Source organism: Rhinolophus hipposideros (genome assembly GCF_964194185.1).
Source record: "Rhinolophus hipposideros genome assembly, chromosome: 13".
Taxonomy (NCBI): domain Eukaryota; kingdom Metazoa; phylum Chordata; class Mammalia; order Chiroptera; family Rhinolophidae; genus Rhinolophus; species Rhinolophus hipposideros.
In genome coordinates this window covers 6,364,198-6,380,806 of record NC_138059.1, presented here as the reverse complement: position 1 = coordinate 6,380,806, position 16,609 = coordinate 6,364,198, and the positions used below count along the sequence as shown (strand labels likewise).

Genomic DNA, 16,609 nt, shown 5'->3' with positions numbered 1-16,609 from the left:
CGCTTGCCTCTGAGCTCCAGCCCTCTTTGCCTCCCTGTCGGTGGCTCCATTTCAAGGATATCTGGGCACTTTGTAAAGCGTCTCCTGGCTTGTTCTGCCCTGTGTTCGTCTGGAGTGGAAAGGACACAGTTTAGGCAGGGCACCAGCAGTGTTTACGAGCACCAGCTCAGCTTTGCCAGCGCAGGGGTGCCCCCGGGCAAGGCTTACAGCAGCCTCCACAGTGACCTTCAGCATGTTTGGCTTCCTGTGCAAAGCTCTGAGCTTAAAGCTCCATCTCGGCCCATGTGAAGAAGCTGCTTCCCACTGGGACGTCAACCCGCCTCTCAGAAGCCTGTCAACTTGCCTTTGAGACAATCTTCCTCTTTGGGAGTGAAATTGCAGTCTCATTGTGGAGGTTTTCGTCCTCTTGAAAAAGCAAAAGGCGTAGAGGGAAATGCCCCTTTGCCACCCCCACACCCCCTACTGCGCCCAGGCCTGGGTTATCGGCCACACGGGCTACACTGTAGCCTCCTAAGTCCTTCCTGCTCCAGTCTGCCCCTCTCCAATGAGTTCTGTACGATGCCTCAGAGCAATTATTCTAACAGGCAATTCTGTTTATGTAATGTCCCTTAAAACTCTTCTGTGGTCTGCATTGCTCTCAGAATGCAGGAAAACTGCATACCTCAGCTGCCGCTCTGGACTCTGGCCTTATTAGACGGCGCTGTCCTTTGGGGCTAGATCTGTACCTTACTCTTTGTTCGATTTTGTAGCAGTTGGTGCTTGTCAGAAAGAATGGATCGCTCTAGTTAGCCGGGCTTCTTTGAAACTGTTTCCTAAAGGTCATCAGGAAAGGAGATTTTCCCATCACCCGAATTCTTTGTGGCCAATTTTACAAGCCCTGACACTTAGTGTCAGGGCTTAGTGTCATTGGGGGCCACGGGACCTGGCACTTACTAAATTGGTACTGTGTACTGGATTTTTCATACTATTCTGCTTAACCCTCACAACCAGGAAGCTGAGACCCTCAGAGAGCATCATTATATTTTTTCCAGGTTTCCTGGTGTTGTGATGATATTGGCAGTCATTTCTCCATCCATCCATCCATCCATCCATCCATCCATCCATGCATGCATACATCCAATAAACAGGAAACTGGTATCTCTGCTACTGTCCTAGCTAGTGGAGATTCAGATATTCTCAGAACATTGTCCTTGTTTTGGAAACAGACAGGCACACAAATAGCCATGATGCATTGTGCGAGAATCATGATCAAACACACCCAAGAGCTTTGTAAATATCGGTTACGTAGAAATTAGGTGTGTGGGAAATTATATAACAGAATACATGGATTAGTTGTCTAACTCAGCGTTCAACAGAATGACTGGCCACTCAGTTCCTGGATTGTTTCTGTTCTGTTGGCCGTACGCTTCTTCATAGAGTGATGCCACGTGAAGGTCTCAATCAGCCAAGGTGTCCCTTTTCCAAAACTAACAGATTTTCTAACTGAAATGCTACATTCACTGCATTTTAGGTTACTGGGAAGACTTTACTTGGAAACTGAAGGACCTTTCAAATTTTGTTTAGTCTCCTAGGATGTTGTGAGCATTGAAGCCGTAGGGGCACTGGGCTGCAGACAGCATGGTGTTTGCTGGGCTGGAGCCTGCAGTCTCTACAAACATGATAACAAGGAGTATAAAATCTAAAATAAAAAAAAAGAGAGAGGAGATGAGAGCAGAAGGGTCGCGAATGGGCCGAGTGCATGAACTTGGCAACTTCAGTGATCAATGTGGAAGGACCGCTTGGTAAACTTAGAATTCTTTTCTACATCAAAAATTTTGATGAAGGCTGAAAGCATGTTATTTCTATTGTATTAATACTCCCCTCTCCCAACCTGATCTCAAAAGGAATAAACATTTTTTTTTTTTATTCTGCACTTACTATGAAAACTGCGAAAAGATTGCTTTGGATGACCTTGAATTTATTAGCATAGTGAAAACCAATCTAGACACAAGTCTCTTTCATAAAGCGATAGATGTGTATGAGAACAAGTTCTCAGGACATGTTTAGGTCTGTAAAAAAGTAGTGCTCATGTGGTTTCGGACTTGTCTTTTTGGCAAAATATTGACCCCCTCGGGCCTTTTGACTTGTGAAAATAAACGTCCCTGGAGAGTTTCCCACGATGGTTTTTGCTTGGCACAGAGTGAGTTCCAAGTCTTGTAGCTTTGAGAAATTGTCTTTCTTTTTCCTCCCTTGTTTAGTTCTGTGAGCATGAGACTACGTTAGCTCTAGCAGACAGAAGCCCAGGTGTGTTGATGGTAGCTAGAAAACCAGACGCTAATATATCACGTAAGCAAAGAGTGGCACAAAACCATGCAACGCATTTTCAGAATTACATGAACCCATATGCACATGTTTTATTTGTCATCTTAAAAATAACTTACCTCTTTCCAGAAAGAAGTCAAGTTGCTATCTGGAAAGAAGATTTTCACTAAAATAATTATAGGATCTAATTAGCACTCAAAGAGAACAGGGAAATACCAACTGAGATAGAAAATAAGTATCAATGAGAAAGTAAAATAAGTTGTCAGGACTAACATAATGCTAAATTTTCTCCTTACTTCCTAACAATGAGGTAGAAAAAGGGTGGCATGGTACGTCCTCGCTCTCAGGGTTACATACGAGGTAGCATGCCGGAACTACCTGAGAAGGGAATTCTCTCCTTGGGACACTTGTGTGACCACAGGCTGTGAACAGGAGGTGACTCGTTGAGCTAGCACTCTTTTTGGGTCCTACCCTTCACAGTCAGATTTCATAAATTTCCAATTTTCTCTCAGTGATGCAGAAATTTGAGAAGGCTCCAGAATCTACGGTGGTCTTCAGTGCCGACGTGGGTGTGGGCGTCAGGTCCAGAGTCCCTGGTTCTGAACCCCGACTGCTGCAGTGCTTGGCAGGTAAAGGCGATGGGGAGACGGGCCCCTGGAGATGGGTGTGGAAGGAAGCTCTACTGATCTGACCAGGGGAATCAAATAGAGCCACAAAAACTGTCACGAAAAAATATACTTTATCAGAAACACTTTGTCGTCAGTCAATCTCCCAAATGCACATTTAACTCCTCATAATATCACTTGCAAGTCTATAGTGCTTCTGTGTGGCAAGGGCAATGCTACGCTGAAGGTGAGAGAGCGGGGGTGGAGGATTCTGGTTCCTTGTAGGGCTACTTGTCCAGGTTAGGGGGTGAACCTGTTTTAATAGTGAGGCCAGAGAGGCGTAATAACAGCTTTCGTTTACTGAGCACACTGTGTGTGTACAAGGATTATCTCATAACCCTACAAGCCTTCACGAATCATCGTGTTGTCCCATGTTGCAGGTGAGCACGTGTGTGTGTGTGTGTGCGCGTGTTGGGGGCGCGGGCTGGGGGGATGTTCCATGTGTCCTCAGCATCCCCTGGCAGAGACAGGCGTGTGACTGTCCCCTGCCGCTTGCAGACTGTGCGTTGGATCAGGCCTGTAGCTTCCTGATGGTGTCCACGGCGGGGTCGGAAGTCTCGTGTGAGTTCTATGCTTGGACAAGTGACAACATCGCCTGCACACCTTCTGGTCAGGTGAGTCATGGCAGCCGCATAGCATTTCCGCCTCGTGTCTGTTCTGTCAGACACACTCTGATTGAATTGACTCCAAGCTGATCAGGTGACGGAATGAGATTGTCAATAGCTCATTCCAGGTCGCCTCCATTTCTTCCAAGTGGTGAGCCTTGGGGAAACTGAAACTGCAATGAACCAGCGCTGGCTCAGGATGAAACTGGTCATCCATACCGGGACCATCCCTCTGAGCAGTATGTTTCCTGGCACATGAGTCAGAAGAGAATATTGTCAGTGAACTCTCTCCCCGCCCCCCACCATCTCGTTGGGCAGCTGGGGCGCTGGGTACCACGGGTCATTGTCTAGAGCCCTGAGACTAACTGTCCCTCTGAGTGCCAGAGCCCGAAATTCTTTTCCATCGTGGAAGTAAAATACGATTAGGGTTTAAAAAGAAAAAAGTTAAATATTAACTTATTAGTCATGTTGTTAGAACCCCATGATTGCTGTTTCTTGAAGTCAAGCTGGTAGACTATTGGCAATTCCGTTGTTATCATGAACTAGGACAGAAGGGTCCGCACTGAAAGCCATTCTCCTGTCTCCTAATTTCCTAACTGCTAAACACATACAAATCTTACCCTCTAGCTCCTTATGGACCCATCCAGAAAATTTCCGTGCGTTTATAAGCATCATTTTTTGGTTGGTTTACATGCTAATATTTTATAATACATCATTCTTCTCCCTTGTGTTCTCTCACCTAATATTGTACTTTCTGTATCTTCATGATAACCCCTGTTCTTTTTGGAGGTAGGCTCCCAGTCCAGCCTATGGATGTGGATGATTTATCCCTTTGTTAGGGACGTGTAGATTGGTTAGCAGCTTTGCGACATCACCAGTAGTGGTGCTTTGCATGCCTTTGATCCGTGCACCTGTGCTTACACCTGAGTGTGAATTCGTAAGCGACATCTCGGAAGGAGCGTGGAGGGTGGACCCTGAATTTTAGGGCTGGATCTAGAGAAGAGGCAGGAAGGATCTTGGATTGAATCGCAGCCCGCCACTTTGGGGCCATTGGACTGCATGCAGGGCCCTTAACCTCAGTCTCCTCATCTGTAAAATGGGGTCTTAACCCACAGGCTGCCGGTGAGCATGCGAGCAGCTAACACAAGACACACAGTGGACGGTGGAGGAAGTGTTTGCTCCACTGAGCTCCATCTGGGGGAGGATGACAGTGGACTTTATTGTTTGCACTATCATGATTCGGACCTGCCTTAAGATATATCAGGGGGAGATGAGGGTTGTAGGTGGGACAGGGAGGAGAGGCTAGCAGGCTGGTGACACTGAGCAAGAATTCACTGTTGTTTACGTCCGGACTGAGCACTTTGCCTTGGTGTCACCTCCTGCCATCAGACAGTGCAGACCAGCTCCACTTATTTGTTACCTGGGGGTTCCAGATGCTGTTGCCTCATCTTGGCTGGTCCGTGTCGAGTGATTCTGCTAACAGGACACTTGTGTCCAGACCTCCCTCAGGTCCTTTGTGGTCAGGGGTCTCAGGGACAGGGGCTCCCTAGGCAACTGTCAAATCATCGGGAATCCCTGATTTAAAGAAATTCTACTCCTTCTTTCCCTAAAGGATCAGAACCACCTTACAGAACAAATAGTGATAATAAAAATAGCTGACGTTTACTGAGCGCTTACAAAGCACCTGGCATTTCTCTGAGCAAACAGATCATTGATCATTTGTTCCTGATAACTGACAGCTTCTTGTGTAGTATGTATGGATTTTAGACTACAAGGAACACAGCATTTTGTCTTAAAAAAATAAAATAAAAAGGGAATGAGCTGTCCCTGCAGCTCCTCAGCCCACGAGAGATGCCCTCTCGCAGGAAGGGTTGCCAAGAATGTGGCTCCGGAGCCAGCGGCCCGGCTTCAAGTCCCAGCCCCACTACTTTGCCCCTTGCTTCCCCAGAGCCCCCGTCTGTGGTCTTGGGGTAAGCAGGGCCCCCACATCATAGGATGGTTGTGAGGATCGAGCGAAGTCATGCATAGAAAAGCTTTCAGGGCAGTTTCTCTGCAGAGCAAAGGCTCAGTGACAATATCATAGTTATCATCACTGCTGTTATTAATAATATCATAATCCTCACATCAGGTGTGCAGGAAATCCCATCTCAACGATTTTAAGGCTCCCTTCTGGGGCCCAGGGTGGGGGTGCTTGTCAGTGATCAGGAGTGGTGGAGCCACACAGCCCCGGGCTAACCCCACAGTCCCTCAGGCTCCCCGGTGCCGCTGTTGCTGGGCCAGGCGTGGCTTGTGCAGCGGACGCCGCCACGGCAGGAGCCCCAGGCTTCGGGTCTGGCACCCCAGGTGTATCATCTAGCTGCACCTCGCCCTACCCCCACCCGGGCCTGACCACAGAAGGAGCTGGGCTCCTGTATTCTGGAACCCGCAACTCAAGCCCTCCTGAGGTCGGCAGGAATCTTTCCCTCTCAAAGGTGCTTCTTTTTTCCCCAGGCCAGCATCCCTTCCGTGAGTTCAGGTTTTCTCAAAAACAAGGAGAACAATCGTCATTAATAGTTCTGTGTTACCTTCTGCGCTCCCCAATCTCCCAGCCAGGAAACTCAAACTTGGGCAACTTTGAGGGGGTGTGGGGAGCGGGCAAACTACTGGGAACAAAACACAAATCGATAAAAACAGATTTATCCTTCCCCACCCACACAGTAAGAATGCTGGAAATAGAAAGAGAGATCAGTTACGTGAGAATGGCCAGGTCTTCGCAGGGCTGACCTCTTCATTCCCGAGGACCTTCTCCTGACTCTCACCGGATACAAGCTGTGTGCCTACAAGTCTTTGAAAAGCTGGCTCCCGCCTCTCTCTCGTCTCCCACCACTCCTCATCTCCTACTGATAGTCCCAGAGAACCCCTGGACCTAGTTCTCAAAACTCCCTAGGAGTCCCTGTCTCCATTTCTGCTGTTTCCTCTACTGACAATTCCCTTTCTCTGGTTTCTACCCTCTGAACTCTTACTCATACGTCAACACCCCACCCAGATTCACTTCCTCTGGGAAACTAGCTCCTCTTTCTCGATAGAGTTCATCACTCCTGCGTCTGTAAGTACCTCCTCTTGAAATGCATGCGTCATTGCAGCTGACACTCTGGGCTGGCATTTACGGCTTCCATGTCTTTGTGCTCCAGCAGAGTGGGATTGACCAACGAGCCCCGATCTTCTCTTTTTTATCTTTGCACCCCTAGAGTCTAGCCATGGTTAGAGGTTGATGAATGCTTGTTGAATTGAATCAGCTCTCGCGGGATGATAATGCAGCCTCTTTCCATTTCCAGGATCAGGACACGTTGGGGAACTTGAAGGCTACCGGCTTTGTGAGTCTTCGGTGCCAGGTGAAAGTGAGGGCCAGGGATCAAGACCCTCTGGCTGTTTATTTGAAAAAGGGTAAGTCGGTCAAGCTGGATGCCTCGGGGCCTCAGTGGCTGAACCTGGCCAATCAGCAGGGTGCATTCGGGGAGGAGCCAAACTGCCCCCAGGCCCCCTCCACGCACTGAGCTCATCCTCCCTCCACTGGGTCATTCATGTCTTCGCGTTTGGTCCTCAGCACAGGCCCGGAAGGATTGGGAGCTGAGGAACTAAGGTGTAGAGCAAACGCAAAGGCCATGGGCAGAACCCAGCAGAGTCCAGACTCTGCGCCCCACGCAAGCCCGTCAGGCTGCCTGTGATGTGGCAGCATCTGGGCTCTGAGATCCCTGTAGCTGCCCCTCCTGGGCCCTTCCACCCGTGGAGCTTCATTCTCCTCTCCTCCCTTTCCTCTCCACCCTCCCTGGAAGTGGTCAGACCTTCTCACAACCAGCCCAAACCTCCAAGCACGTCCTCTGTCATCACCCCATGCTCAGGACCTCTTCCAGCTGCTATGTGCAGGTGTGTTACTTGCAGGGCTTGTAAAAATGCACATTCTGAGGCAACATATAAGGGTAGGGCCAAGATTCCACCTTCCCGATAACCTCTCAGGAATGCCACAGCTGATGGTCCCTGGACCTTGCTTTGAGTAGCAAAAGTGAATCACATTTCACAGTTTACAGCTCACTTGCCCATACAGCCTTTCGTGCCACCCTTACAGAATTTCTTGAAGGAAGGCAAAAAGAGGCTCACAATCCTCATTTTACAGGTGAGGAAACTGAGGCTGATAGAGATTGAGAGTTGCCCAAAGTCATACTGCTACCGTGTTTCCCCGAAAATAAGAACTAGCCAGACAATCAGCTCTAATGCGTCTTTTGGAACAAAAATTAATATTAGACCTGGTCTTACATTATATTATGTTATGATATTATATTATACGCGGCATGATATGATATGATATGATGTGATATGATATGATATAAGACCCGGTCTTATTTTACTGAAGACCGGGTCTTATATCAATTTTTGCTCCAAAAGACGCATTTGAGCTGGTTGCCTGGCTAGGTCTTATTTTCGGGGAAACACGGTCGTGAATTGGGAGCTGGGTTTGAGCCTCAGTATGTCTGCATTGCCCTATGTGTGGGAGACGCAGCAGATCTCTCCCAGAATCCAGTGGCCTGTGCAGCCTGCCCGGTGCTGCTCCCCTCCTGCCTCCTCTCTGTCTGGGCCAAGAGCGGTGTGAGCTGGGCGGGGCCGTGAGCGCTGGGCGACAGCTAGGCTCTGCCCGTGAGCTGGCATTCCGCCCTCACCACTGCTCTTTGGGGCCCTCACTTCATGTGATGAGGGTGAGGGCACTGGTGACGCCTGCCTGGGTTGCCCCAGCTCCGTCACACACCAGCTGTGTGATCTGGGCAAGTCCCTTGGCATTCTAGGTTTCAAAGCTTTCTCACCAATAAACTGGAGTCACAAGTAATGAGGTGACACATACGATACTTTTAGAACCGTGTGTGGCATGTAGAAAAAACAAGTGCAGGAGGTTTCTACGCTAAAATTTCATTCTCACTCAAAGTGTCCTGATGACTGGAAGCTAAGGCTGGGGACCGGAAAACAGCCCAAGGGGACTGAGTGGGGATTTGGGAATAGGAATGAGGGTGGCAGGCGTGCCATTCTCTTTGGTCCGTAACTCACGGCAGGTGGCCTGGCTCCCAGCAGCTTCAGACCTGTGCTGTGAATAGCTGGCAGCAAGTGGGGACAATGCCACCGCCAAGGCCCAAAGCCTCATCTGACCTCGGTAGGGTCTCAGCAGGGGCAAGCGTTTGTGTTTTGTGTCCCTAGTCCTTCTTTCGCCTACTGCTTCCATCCTGTGTTGGAGGAGGTTTCTCCAGGGAGAGTGGAGCGTGGCAGAGCTCCAGCTCTCTGATCTACGGCCAGGGTTACTGGAATTTCAGCCCCAGTGTTTATTCCAATTATATTTACTATCTATTTTAAGAAGAACAAAGCACAGAGATTATTTTCTAAAAAGTAAAACTTAAACAAGTGCCCCTCCCAAAAATGTTCTTTAAAACCATACCTTGGCCTGTTACCTTATTTAAAAAAAAAAAAAAAAAAAAGTGCAACTGTTTTTTTTTTTTTTCCCCCTCTTCCTCTCCTGAAAGTTTATACTTTGGGGGAAGATTACAAGGGAAATTGTGAAGCTTCCTGGCTGCCAAACTAATCCAGGGCAGAACTGTGTTTTGCTTTTTTGTTTTTTTCAAAAAATATGTTTAGCAGAAAATGCACAGACCCAGCCATTCTGGGTCCTGGTACAGTGGAGAGAGATAGGAGGTTGGAATGAGTGGGATCTGGTTTCACACATACCCCCCCACTCAGGTCCCGAATGACTTTCTTGATTCTACTTTCTGTAAAATGGGAATACAATGTCCCAGCTGAGGGGGAAAGAACATGGTTGCTGAAAGTCTCCAGTACATTCTGTGGCACCTAGAAGGCAGCCAAGCACATCTCTTCACATGCCTGAGCTCATGAGACCTGGAAGATGGGACAGCTTGATGTGCCGGCCGTACCACCATCTGTCTACACCCACTACAAATCTGCAGCCTGGAGCGTGGGGCAGGAGCCATGTCATTTCTCAGAATCAAAGGAAAGCAGTGCCTGAAGGTTCCTTGGAGACTGTCTACCCCAACCCCTCATTTCACAGACGAGGTCTAGAAATAGGAAGCCTCTTGCCACGACGTCAGGATGGGACCCGGGACTTAAGACCTCCCCGACTCTAAAAGCCCTCCCAGACCTGCTCCAGGGTCCGGAGCTTGACCACTGTGTGTTTTGCTCAGCACTGGCACGTCCCATAAATATTTACTGAGCACCACGTATGATATACACCTTGGCAGGCACCGTGGGTACGGCTGTGAACCAACCAGACAGAATCACTGATGGGTAAAGGAATTGATCTAGCAATAGGATCATTTCAGAGGAGGATAAGTGCTTTGATGAGTATGAAACAGGACAGTGGGACAAGACGTACTGGGTTGTGGGACAGTCACACTCACAGAGACAGAGGGTAGAATGCAGGTAACTAGGGGCAAAGAGGGAGATGAAGAGTTGGTGTCTGGTGGGTGCAGGGTTTCAGCTTGGGATGAAGAACTTCTGGAGATGGATGGTGGTGAGGGTCGCACAACAATGGGAATGTGTATTTAACGCCACTCAACTGTACGTGTAAAAATAGTTAAAATGGAACATCTTACGTTGTGGATATTTTATCACAGTTAAAGAATGAAAAGAAGAACGGGCACGAGCTCCTTTAGGGTGGTCAGGGAAGGGATTTCCAGGAGGGAGAGTTAGAGCGGGGCCTGAAGGATGACAGGAGCCCACCACATGAAGGTCTCAGGGCCAGTGGTCATCCGTGAGGAGCTGTGTGAACGAGGCCCAGGTAAGCTGAGACCTGGCTCTGCCATCCCGGGCAGCACTGTCCAGTGGAACTTGCGGCAGTGATGGAAATAGTCTAAAAATCGCTGCAGTCCAAAATGATAGGCAGTAGCCACGTGTGACCACTAGCACTTGGAATTTGGCTATGGCGACATGAACATTGATGAACTGAAATTGATATTTGAGTAGTCTCATGAGGCTAGTGACTACTGCACCGAACTGCAGAGAAGGGCTCCAGGGAACCGAGCTGCTGGGGGAAGCAGACTACATACCTATCCCTGAACAAATCCCATATCTGTGAAAGGATCCTCTAAGAATGACAGGGCTTATGGGCAAATTAGACTCAGGGATGGGCAGACCCTGAGCCATGGCATTTCTAACCTGGGGACCGACAAGAGCAGTGACGATCCCATTTGAAATCCAGTTTCAAAACTAAGACAGAATGTTTTGAAATGCTACGGGAAATGTAAAGGGCGGGTAGCTTGATGGGGGCGGGTGAAGGGGAGGGTTGCCACCGCTGAGGTATAGAGACAGTCACGAGCCAGATACACAAAGAGAAGGCCAAAGGGCAGTTGTCCAAAGGCAAGAGGAAGAAGGCGGGCCGATGGCCATCGTGTCCAGTCCCATTTCTCTGCACCTTGCTGCGTGCGTCCCACTGTTTTCCTCTGTTCTGTATTCACCTGTTGTTGCACAGCGCAAGACCGTGATATGCTGGGGAAAACTGTAGCTGAACCGAGGCGACTTCAGCGTTACAGTGGCCTGGCTTCCCGCCCACCACGGGTTCGAACCACTTTGTGTTACAAAAACACACGTGATAGCGGAGGGAGCCAAACGTAACTCTCAGGGCAGTGAGACGCAATGGCGTCGTGCAGGTAAAGCACCTGACACGCTGTCTGTGTGTATAGTTGGAGCTCAGTAAATGTTCCCCGGTAATAATAAAAATAATAACAACTGCCATCTCGCCACACATCCCCTTTAGACCCTCTCAGGTATCATGGGTGATCGTCCAGGTCTGGGGTTTGGGACCATGGCAGGGGTGGGTTCCACGTCCACACGCAGAGGCATATCCAGAAGTTTCGTGGCACAGAGAGCATCTCATCTCGGGCCGCACACGACCCCTAGCACAATCAGAGGGTCCACTGGCGTACAGCCAGCAAACTCTGCTCGACCCTGCGTTGTTTTGAAATCTTTAAAAAATAATTTTTTTTCTGCCTTTTCCCCAGGCCAAGAATTCGCCACCACAGGTCAGAAAATGTTCGAACAAACTGGTTTCCAAAACACACTCTCTGGAATGTACAGCCCCGTCGTGTTCTCAGCCGCAGGAGCTGATCTGAGGGAGGTTTACCTCTTCTGCTCTCTCGCATGTGACCGCGACTCGTGCTGTGATGGCTTCATCCTCGCGCAAGTGCAAGGAGGTAAGGTAAACGACAACCCGCGGTCTGCAAAGGTCGGGTCACGTAGGGTCACAGAAGCCAGGGTGCACAGCGTGGAGACGGCCGTGGGACGTTGCACACATGAGGTGACCACACCCACGTAGAAGGTGACATGCACATACCCACAGTGAGGGACCAACCGGGACCCTTTCAGCCTCACACCGCGAGCCACTTCACGGTGTAACGCTCATCTTTTTCCTACTGTTGTCTTCAGGGGAGGCACCGCGAGCTCTGTCTTACACACGGAGAAACTCAGGCTCAGAGAATTTAAACCATAGTCACACAGCTGGCAAAGTGATGGAGCTGAGGCTTGAGCCCAGGTGTGTCTGTGACATCCTGACTGCCACCCCGGAAGCCTGGGCTGGCCGCGTTGGTCAGACAATGTTAGTTCATCCTCATGCCCCGTGGCCATCATTCAGTGATGATCCATTGAGTGACTACGGGGTGCCGGGTCCTGCAATCCCTACGACTGGAGTTTTCTGTTGTCTCTCAACAGTGGGAGAGACATAAATGCATGTACTTACTTGGCTGTGTAGCCTAGTGTTTGAGAAGGGACTTTGGTGTCAGACAGACCTGGGCTCTGGTCACTACTCTGTCACTTTCTGACTGCAATTTTGGGCAAGTTGCCAAAATTAAGTTACAGTTCCCTTGTCCACCAGACAGAGAAAATGGCAATTCCTCCTTGACTTTTGTCATAAAGATACTGGGCACGCAAAGCGAGACGTGGGCCCCGGTATGCTGTGAATTTAGTGACACAGGGAGTTGACGACAGCCGTCTATGGGACTCGTTGCATTCACTTGTGGAGAATTCTGAAGATTAAAAATAATTGAAGTCGTTTTACATATCTCGTTAGGACTTCACTTCCAGTCAGTAATACACTTTAGCTGACCACCACACATGTCCAGTCCAACGTGCTAGGTGTTGGAATTAGAAGTGTCGTGTACAAGGCGCTTGTGCTCTACTCCCTGCCCCCACCTCCTTCCAACCAGGTCCAGAGACAGAAGAGGATAATTGTTCATTGCTAGGTTCTGAATAAAGGGTAAATATGATTTTGAAAACATATAATAGATGTTTTGCCCTATTTAGGGAGATAAATTAAGGCTCCCCTCAATGTTGAGCAATGTGTTGAGTTTTAACTAAGTGAAGAAAAGAGGGAAGATGAATCTAGACAGAGGAAATGGCATATGCAAAGGTCCTGTGGTAAGAGGGAGCATGATACAGAAGAGATGATGTGAGGAAGCTGGGGTCACTGGTGTATGGAGAGCTGGGTGGGAAGCTGGGGCCCTGGTGTGAGAAGGCGCAGGAGGGAGAGGCAGGGGCTGGACCATGGAGAGCCTTGCAGGTTGCACTAACGGTTATTTTTATTCTAAGAATGACGAGAAGCTATTGAAATATTTAAGCAAAAGAGTGTCATGATCAGATTTGAATGTTGAAACGACTGTTTTGGCTTAAATGTTCAGAAGGTAATGGATAGGGAGTTAGAGCAGATGCAGAGACATGAGTTAGGGGCTACCCTACCAGTCCTGGTCTGAGAGAGGGGGCTGGGGCTGGGGCGCTAGCAGTGGCGATGGGGAAAGGGGGAAGGTTCTAGATGTCGTTAGGAGGCAAAATCAACAAGACTTTGGATGCAGGGGCCAAGGAAGAGGGAGCTGTCAGCTCATTCTTGGCTCTCTAGCTTGTTCACCTGGCTGGATAGTTTGCTGGTACAGTGAATAATGGAAGATATCTGATGTCAGATTTGGTGACGGAAGAGGGAGATTTGGGAAGGTCACGAGTCCATTTGGGGTACGCTATCTTTGAAGTGCCCTTAAGATATTCACAAGATGTGGTAGACTAAGCTTTTGGATACAGGAATCCAGAGCTCAGAGGGGAAGTCTGGCATGAGATAGAACTGTGTGAATTACTGGCACTGAGGTGGCGTCAGAGGTGAGGATATGGATAGGATTTCCTAGGAAGAAAGTACAGGGTGAGAAGATAGAGGGGCGTCGGGGCCGATCCCTCGTGAACACCTATAAAAAGATAGAGAATCTTCGAAGAAGACATAGAACGGGCAGCTACACAAGGAGGAGGAGACCCATGGGGGTGTTGCTTCACGGAAACCAGAGTGGAGAGGGTGGGAAGACGGAGGAAGCTGCCAACAGTTCTGAATGCTGCTGAGCGGTCAAACAAGGTGACTGCTGAGGTCAGTTCACAGCCGGCAGCGATGGCTGAGATGAGAAGGTTTGGTCCGAGTGGTAGGGCAGGAGCCTGGATTAAACCTCAAACTCCTTGTAGGTTTAATGCCCTGTGATTATCTGACGTGCACTCATGTTAGTGTTTGGAGAAGCAATATATAAATAAATACATACACACATAGATAGATGATATACACACAGGCACGTGTACACTTGCACATGTATGTAGTATGTCTCCATGTGCACCCACACTCGGAGACACTGCGGTTCACATCCAGGAAGCCTTCTGCCGTCTTTGGATTAAGTATCTTTTCTGAGGACACCGCAGTTTGCCCAGATGCTTCATTACTCACCAGACCATATGGTTTTTCAGGTTGGAAAGGTTGACTTCATCTTTTTTAGGATGATATATGGAAGAATTATTTTGTTCCATGGAACAGGAAGCCCACAAACCCTTGTTTCCATGCCATTACTGGCTAGCACCTTGCTGGCTTTTCCCTCCAACAGTCAGCTGTGATCTGTGATTTCTGTTGAGGCGAACAGCCACCTCTCCGTGCTGCAAATTAAGCTCTCTTCGAGACAGACATAAAACACCAGGCAGATGTTTTTCCCAGGCTTCTCCAATAGGCAGATTTGGAGTTTCCACTTATAAGGCTTTGGCTGGACCTGCTGACAACCAGGAACAGAATCCTGCTCCATCCTCCTCCTGCTGTCTGGAAAGTCATTTAATGTTCTGGTAGACTCCTGCTCTTCCCCTCTCCCCTGCATCCTAGCAACACTCCAGCCTCCTCCAACCTCCAACCCCTTCATGGCTGTGTTTCCACTGATAATTATTAGTGGAGATTCATGAGGCTTCTGGACCTACATTTCAGTGGAGGCTACTTGGAAGTGGGGTTCAGAGGGATTCCCGAGGGGCTGGAAGTTCACGGCAGTGTAATCGAAGCTGACAGTGTGGTCGGCAAAGTGACTTCTAATCTCTAGCTGGCTCTCACCTCTCAGACACACGGAGTTCTCATTGATACTTTAGCACCTAAAGAAGAAAGTTGCATGGGTTTCCCTCCTGGGGTCTGAGAGCAGAAGGAAAAACACACCTGCCTCTTATTCAATTCAATGATTCTGTGTTTTCGCTTGTGAGACGGGGGCGGCCAGGGGCTCAGACTGCCTCTGAGCTCTCAGCAGCCTCTGCGGCACCCCTGCTCCCGCGGTGCTCAGCCTGGGCCTTCCCGAAGCACTTGCTTGTCTGCTAGCCACTCGGCTTTCTCATCAACCCGCAAAGCCATTGTCCCTTTCCATGCCTCGGTTCCCTCACCTGTGAGGTGAGGTGGTCTGAGCAGGTCAGGGGTCTGGCTGTGCAGAGAATCACCTGTGGTGCTGTCTACCAGCACTGATTTCCAAGTGCCACCCCTCCCCCAACCTGTCATGTCAGAAACTCCGTGGTTGGTGCCAGGGAACAAGCACGTCCAAAGCTTGCTCTCTGTCAGTCTAAGCACCTGGTCTGAGGAACTCTAAGGTAATTTTTTTGCACAGAGATGCTGTTGCTGATTTTTAAAAGACTGTAGGTGAAAAGTGGCCGGTGGAAGGGAGGAGGAGAAAATGTCACATTCATAAGGCAGACATTCTTTTTTTTTTTTTAATTTATTTATTGGGGTGACAATTGTTAGTGAAATTACATAGATTTCAGGTGTACAATTCTGTATTACATCATCTATAAATCCCATTGTGTGTTCACCACCCAGAGTCAGTTCTCCTTCCATCACCATATATTTGATCCCCTTTACCCTCATCTCCCACCCCCACTCCCCTTACCCTCTGGTAACCACTAAACTATTGTCTGTGTCTATGAGTTCTTGTTTCTCATTTCTTTGTCTTGTTTTTGGTTTATATACCACATATCAGTGAAATCATAGGGTTCTCTGCTTTTTCTGTCTGACTTATTTCACTTAGCATTATACTCTCAAGATCCATCCGTGTTGTCACAAATGTTCCTATATCATCTTTCCTTAACGCCGAATAGTATTCCAAATGCAAATAAAGGCAGACATTCTTGAGTTACCTACTTTGGAGAATTTGAAGCTGTATCTGGATTTGGACATGAATTAAGAAGAAAGAGAATAGACTTGTGGGTGATATATATATGTATATATATACATGTGTATATATATAATTTTTTAAAAGTATTTTTTTCCCCAGGAGAATCTGAACAACTGTACTAACTAACAGGATTATTTATCCAAATGATATATACATTATTTAATCCCAGATCTGAGTAAATTTGGGCAATTTACTTAACTTATATGAGACTCAGTGTTTTTATCATTAAAGTAGAAATCATAATGGTAATAAAGTTACAAGGATGAATATATTTAAAGCACTTACATAATGGCTGGTGCATTGCAGACATCCAAAACCTTTGAGTTACCTATATTTATCCAACTGAAATCGCGATCAAACTCACTTAGCTTGAGGGTAGGCAGCTTTTAAAAATGCAAAATTAACAGATATATTCAAGACCAAATAGTGCAGTCCCTCCCCTCGTTAGAGGTTTCTGTCTGGACACCCCGGGCGTGTAGGTGTGTAGTCTCTGCTTGTATACACCCGGAGACAGGAGCTCACTTCCTCATGGGGTAGC

The 16,609-nt window shown here is 48.3% G+C and overlaps 1 protein-coding gene across 1 annotated transcript in view; it reads left to right on the top strand.

The window, feature by feature from the left end:
• Positions 1 to 16,609, top strand: part of TG (thyroglobulin) — a gene marked incomplete at its 5' end in the record, with an annotated part of 218,933 nt that overhangs the window by 46,954 nt on the left and 155,370 nt on the right. Inside the window, 4 exons of the mRNA XM_081071189.1 lie at positions 2,814 to 2,930; positions 3,465 to 3,580; positions 6,886 to 6,994; positions 11,596 to 11,787. Coding sequence (XP_080927315.1) covers positions 2,814 to 2,930; positions 3,465 to 3,580; positions 6,886 to 6,994; positions 11,596 to 11,787 — 534 coding nt within the window. The remainder of the gene's footprint in view (positions 1 to 2,813; positions 2,931 to 3,464; positions 3,581 to 6,885; positions 6,995 to 11,595; positions 11,788 to 16,609) is intronic.